At 39.1% G+C, this 6,723-nt stretch overlaps 1 protein-coding gene across 1 annotated transcript; it reads left to right on the top strand.

Annotated features, from left to right (window-relative positions):
- The first annotated feature begins 1,109 nt into the window (after positions 1-1,109).
- On the top strand, positions 1,110-5,394 carry LOC128369662 (retinoid isomerohydrolase). Its single transcript, XM_053330740.1, has 14 exons — positions 1,110-1,220; positions 1,544-1,631; positions 1,818-1,968; positions 2,322-2,429; positions 2,570-2,711; positions 2,796-2,943; positions 3,481-3,562; positions 3,649-3,781; positions 3,897-4,036; positions 4,133-4,262; positions 4,353-4,467; positions 4,564-4,658; positions 4,754-4,865; positions 5,249-5,394. The coding sequence occupies exons 1-14, from the start codon at positions 1,110-1,112 to the stop codon at positions 5,392-5,394; spliced, it is 1,701 nt and encodes a 566-aa protein (XP_053186715.1).
- The last annotated feature ends 1,329 nt before the right edge of the window (positions 5,395-6,723 follow it).

Here is a 6,723-nt window from a genome sequence, read left to right as displayed (position 1 = left end):
GGTTGAAAGCCCTGGAAAAGGCTAGCAAATTTAACTTAAGAGTAATTGCCAAAATGCATGATTGTTTCCCATAGCTAGAAAGCTCGACGTGTGATTAAAAAGTGATGCTCTTTTAAAGGTCTTGCCTGGGTTTGATTCCCTGTGACAGTAAAAAAAAATAACACTTCCTGAGGTATGACTAAACACCAACTGAACAAAAGAAGTTATAAACTTTCTTTCTGGAAAAAAGAAGACGTAATCACAAAAATGTTGCATATTACTAATTAAATTCAGTCCACCCTGTATTTAACAATCTAACATGTGTTTAGGGTCAAGAAATGCCTTCAAAATCTTGCCAGAGACACAACAGCGACTGGCAAAACTCTCTCTACTAATGGTGTTTTTTCCCAGGAGAAACAATACAGCTTTTGTCTTGAGGCTACGTAGAGAATAATCCCTACACCTGGATTATGGTTGCACTGACACAAGCAAATTGAGGCATTTTGTGTTCAGACCAAAGAACAATTGGCGTCATTTAATCTAATAAGCATTGTGCGTAACTGCCATTGAACAATATCTTCTAATAATAGCAACTGTTATTGTTGGGTCATGTTGAATATTATTTTTATCTTTGGTGTAATCCTTTGTTTTCTCAGAAAGCTTTTAATTTATCCAAATAAAGTTGCAGTATTCTCCTGAAATACAAGCAGGTTTTAGTCAGTTTATGGTTCTTTGTATACATTTAGACCTTTAATAGTTTAATAGGTGAGCAGTTGTTGCTCATGTAAGCAAGATTGTCAGTTATGTGGATGGTAATTAATCTGAATTACTGCATATAAATCCGCATTGGGTTCTGTTGTTTTTAAAGGCTTGCTTTATGCTGTATTAACGCCTTTACATTGCATCAGTACTCTGAAATATACTTTGTGTGACTCAGCACTGCTATATCTTAAGGGCCGCAATATGAACAATAGATACAATTGAAAAAAGAAATCACATGTACCATTGCAACACATTTTCCAATTCTCTACAATAGATATTCTCTGCAATAAATCCGGTTTCAGAGGGGTGGTCATTGAGTCATCCAGCAGAGGATATTGGCACAATGGGATTCTTGTTCATGGTGCGACATGATTGGCCAGGAGAAAAAGGTTTACAGCACAGATTGGAGTGACTGTGAGAGGGACTGGACGAATAAATACGCCAAATCCACTGAGAGGTCAGAGACTTTCAATTCAGAAGTGACCAGAGGTTTTCCTAAGAGTTTGCTTTGTGTGTTGCCACAACAAGAAGGAGAAACCATGGCTAGCAGGTGAGTTTCTTATTAAATAGAATTTTAAAATGGGGACTGAATATTTGAATAGCTCTTAAATTTCCTTGACTTGATCCTGTGACTTTACACAATGACTTGAATGCTTAGTGTCTGCAGCTTTTTAAGCTCTTGAGGTATTTAAAAGCTTAGACCATAAACTGCATAACCTGTCAGAAAGATGTTTTACATGGACTACAACATTTAACTTCATCCACTTGACTGTAATGATGTTTCCCGTCCTGATTTATCGAGAACAGATTTGAACATCCAGCTGGTGGCTACAGGAAGATTTTTGAGACATGCGAGGAGTTGTCTGAGGTTCTTCCAGCAACAGTGACAGGTTTGTTTGCAAGTTTAAGACAAAAAAATACACTGCAGGCAAATTATTCTTTGACATCCCTCAGGAAGCACATTCCTGTAACTCATTAGAGACTGAGACTACAGCTCTCTGAATGCATCTTCACAAACATATTCTACAAATTTAAAAAATGAACTGATTTCTATTTGTTGTCTTGTCGTTTTACAGGTAGGATCCCCACATTTCTGAAAGGAAGTCTTCTCCGTTTGGGACCCGGCCTTTTTGAGGTTGGGGATGAGCCCTTCTATCATCTCTTTGATGGCCAGGCCCTCATGCACAAATTCGATTTCAAGAATGGACAGGTCACCTACTATCGAAAGTAAGATTTTAAAGAGAGTACCAGCATTTTGCCATGTTTCAGTCCATTACTGACAATAATTTTCCAATAATGTTTTTGATTTTGGAACCTGCCTTCTGAGTCGCCATTAGTTTCCACTCAACGCCAAAATCAATCTGCAGATACTTGAAATCTCAATCATACAATGACATCATGACTTTGACAAAACAGACATGTCATTGTAACACCTGAATGTGCCCGACAGTTAAAGATTTGGTGTTAAAATAATTCGGACCTTGAGTATATTGAACAATGATTTTTTTTTTCTTTTAAAAATGGATATATTGTGTATTGGCATATATTTTATTAATTTCTTTATGCTCTCCTCTATTCAGGTTTGTCAGAACAGATGCTTATGTGCGAGCTATCACAGAGAAGCGTGTGGTCATCACTGAGTTTGGCACATTTGCATACCCTGATCCCTGCAAAAACATTTTCTCCAGGTGAACACACAGCTTTTTTATTTCCTCAATCCTCATCGGTGTCAATTTCCCTCTCATCATTACACACCTGACCTTTAAAAGCTTGTATTTATTTTGAACATCTTTATATATGGATTTGTAATATTTTCCTCTGTCTGCAGGTTTTTCTCTTACTTCAAGGGTGTTGAGGTCACAGACAACTGCCTGGTGAATGTATTTCCTGTTGGTGAGGATTTTTATGCTGTAACAGAAACCAACTACATCACTAAAGTAAACCCTGACACCTTGGAGACACTGAAGAAGGTATATCAGAAACAAATTATTTTAGCTCTTATAAACGTCTGAGCTGGTTTATTCTTCATAATGAGCTTTTCTTTCTCTATGTAGGTTGATATGTGCAACTATATCAACATTAACGGAGTGACAGCCCACCCCCATATCGAGAGAGATGGCACTGTGTACAACATTGGGAACTGCATGGGGAAAGGAGCAACTCTGGCCTACAACATTGTCAAAATACCACCAACACAGAAAGGTTGGCATCAGCGGTGGCAGCATGTGACAATAAACACACACAGGCTCTTAAACAGCAGTGGCCTCTCGGGGTTAAATCAGTCTGTTAAAGCAGCAGTGACCTCTCAAACACACAGATTTCAAAAGATTTTGTCATTACAGTCAGTCGCCCTCAGCCTGCTAAACTGAAGTACTTCAAAATGACTCTTTATTGAATGGAGAATACATGAGTTCACCTTTTTAGACATTATTTGGAAAAAAGAACATAGCATTTATTGTTTCATTTTAAATAGAAATTATAATAGGAAATATCTTGACACTTCTCATTTGAGGCAGCATTGGTTGGGGCTGAAGACTCCAAGTTGAAATGATTAAAAAATCTGGTGATATGAAGTTAGAAAGATAAGACGTTACCATACCTCTGTAGCCCACTTCTCATCTTTGCTTGAGGCTACATTAGCATTGTGGGTAGTGAAGGTTCTGGGTTTTGAAAAAAAATGATATTATGAAATATCTTCATACCTGTATCATCACAAGATTCTTTTGTCATCCTTCTTAGACAAGTCTGATCCCATCGAGAAATCCAAGGTGGTGGTGCAGTTCCCCAGTGCTGAGAGGTTCAAGCCCTCCTACGTGCACAGGTGTGTGGTGTATACTGTAGCTGACAGGATTGATGTCAGTGGTATCGCTTTAAGTGTAGGTTTTGATGCTCTCTCCTCAATTTCAGCTTCGGTATGTCAGAAAACTACTTTGTCTTTGTGGAGACTCCTGTGAAAATCAACCTGCTGAAATTCTTGAGTGCCTGGAGCATCCGAGGCTCCAACTACATGGACTGCTTTGAGTCCAATGAGAGCCAAGGGGTAAGAAAATGACAACAGATTGATATGTTTGGTCATTTTAAATGTACTAACCATTCATTATCATTAGCTCTTCTCCTGAAATCTCATAATGTTTATTTTCATGTACGTTTTAAAGACATTGTTCCACATTGCCAAGAAGGACCCAGGGGAGTACATCGACCACAAGTTCAAAGGGGCAGCCATTGGCATGTTTCATCACATCAATACTTATGAGGACAATGGCTTCATTGTTTTTGACCTCTGCGCGTGGAAGGGGTAATTAGGACTTTTTGGATTTACTAAGCCGTAGCCTATATCATCTGTAGAATTGCTTGATACACAGATATTGCTGTCATCCCTCCATTCTTGTAGCTTTGAGTTTGTCTATAACTATCTGTGGCTGGCCAACCTGAGAGCCAACTGGGACGAGGTGAAGAAGGCGGCCATGATGGCGCCCCAGCCAGAGGTCCGCAGATATGTTATTCCCCTGGATGTCCACAAGGTGACCCATCTTACTCATAGAAAAGAGTTCAATTGTCATCCTTGAGGAGTTTCATCTTGTTTCATTTTGTCATTTTACCTTTTGTTGTAGGAGGAGCAGGGGAAGAACCTTGTCAGCCTGCCATACACCACGGCCACAGCTGTGATGCACGCTGACGGGACAATCTGGCTGGAGCCTGAGGTGCTGTTCTCTGGACCTCGCCAAGGTACCAGCAAACACACATCAAAATGAATTCACTCAGTATTTAAAAGATGCCTAGAGGAATGTCTTACTCATGTAACCACTGGCATGTTGTTTGTAGCTTTTGAGTTCCCTCAGATCAACTATGAGAGATACGCAGGGAAGAATTACACATACTCATACGGCCTGGGTCTCAACCATTTCATACCAGACAGGGTATGTTAACAAAACACCTCCAATGGTTAAAGACTCAAAATGTAGCAAACAGCTTCCTCTTTCATTTACTTTTTTTGGTCTTGTCTTTTGTTTAGATCTGCAAGTTGAATGTGAAGACCAAGGAGACCTGGGTATGGCAAGAGCCAGACTCCTATCCCTCAGAGCCCCTGTTTGTTCAGACCCCTGATGGGATCGATGAGGATGATGGTATGTCATTAGCAATAAAAATGTACTATGGAAGGTTTGTTTTAAGGTAAATTACTGGTAATTTAGGAGGGACTTGCTGAAGGGGAAATCCAGCTGTACAAAGTCTGTTAAACTGCCTCAATGATGTCATTTGAGGACGTATGAAAATCTGGGGGTATGAAGTTAGAAAGAAGTGAGGTTTTCATACCTCTGTAGCCCATTCCTCATCTTTGCTTAAGGCTCCATTATCCACTGCTAACATAACATAGTTTTGACAAGGAGGAAGAAAACATGGAATAAAAAGGTGATGATTTTATCCTTTTTTAAAAAACTATCCTCTGCGAGTCTGACAATATTAAAGGAGGTTAACGCTAAATCAAGAACTCTGTCTGCTCTGTCCACAGGTGTGCTGCTGACCATTGTGGCGGCTCCTGGGTCCACGAGACCAGCATACCTCCTCATCCTCAATGCCAAGGATCTGTCTGAGGTCGCCAGAGCAGAGGTGGAGTGCTCCATTCCCGTCACCTTTCACGGGATGTACAAACCGTAATGATGCATTGCTCAGGGTGTCAACAGTAGTTAACCATTCCAGGGTTATCAATTGCTACTCAGAGTTAGAACGAGGATAAATAATGACTAAATACATCATGTCAAGAAAAATACATCTTTATGAGGGAAAATGATTGTCCCCATTTGCTGTCAGTGTGGGGTGTTAAAGAAAAATTTAAACTATTGAGTGAATGAATGTTTCTGAGATTCTATGCCCCAACTTCATGTACTAGAATTCATAACCCTGAATTGTTAGTATTGGTTTAACGCAAAAATGTACAAATTTGTCCACATGCTGTTTCACAAGAGTATTTAATTGTTGGAAAAATAAACTTCTAAATAAACTCAAAATAAAATCAAAACATGCTGTTGTTTTCTCCTTTGTCATGTGGCCTGTTTATTAGCTATTTAGTAGCTGGCTAACTGGACAAAGAGAGACTCCTTCATGTGGGATTCAAGCCTCCATCATGCAAAAATGTTTTTAAACAACACATTCAATCCCTCACAGCTCCAGGGCTGCTGATGCTGCATCTTCCTGTTTGAATCTGGTAAAAAGATGTTTGGAGAAAGGGGGCACAGTGATCTATATTTGTAGTGTTTTCTTAGAAAAAGCAAGCATTTCTCTTGATATGTCACAGATCCATTGGAGGTTCAGCCAAGACGATCAGCACAAACAATCCTTCAGCCAAAATTCTTGAGATATTTGCAGAGATTTAATGTTGCCACACAAAATCGCATTACTGTGTTTAAAGGACTGACCTTTCTATGTCTGTCCTTATTGTGTTACTCAAAGTCCTCTCAATCTCAAAGCTGATTAACTGTGTCAGTGCTTAATCTTCAGAAAGAAAGAAAGACAGCATTTTGCAATTACTACATAAAGATGGATGTGTGACACAATGAATAAGAGGTCTATTTCATCTGCATGGATACGTCTCAGCAGGGTCAGATGAGATTTTACTTACTACTTTTTTTTTTTTTTTAATTCCAATCTCAGATGTTTTTGTGTCTCTAATAAAATGCTTTTACTCACATGGACACATTTCCTCACCAGCTGATGCAAACACAGGAAACAAAGCATTTAACATTACTAATGTGGTTTTTGGCTTGCCACATCAGTCAAATGGGGAACTCTGATTATGTAGTCACATTTTTTAACTCCACTGCCAGATTTTAGGATTGCATTAACGAAAGGCTAAAAGAATATTTTGCAATTGTGTATTACTCATAATCTCTCATTTTAGTAATCCAATGCCACAAAAAATGCATTCAGTCACCTTTTCTAGCAGGGAGTGGAGTGGCTGCCTATTATTTAAATAAAAAATACGAATCA

Source organism: Scomber japonicus, chromosome 12 (assembly GCF_027409825.1).
Source record: "Scomber japonicus isolate fScoJap1 chromosome 12, fScoJap1.pri, whole genome shotgun sequence".
In the NCBI taxonomy this organism is placed as follows: Eukaryota; Metazoa; Chordata; class Actinopteri; order Scombriformes; family Scombridae; genus Scomber; species Scomber japonicus.
This window is presented reverse-complemented; position numbering and strand designations above follow the sequence as displayed.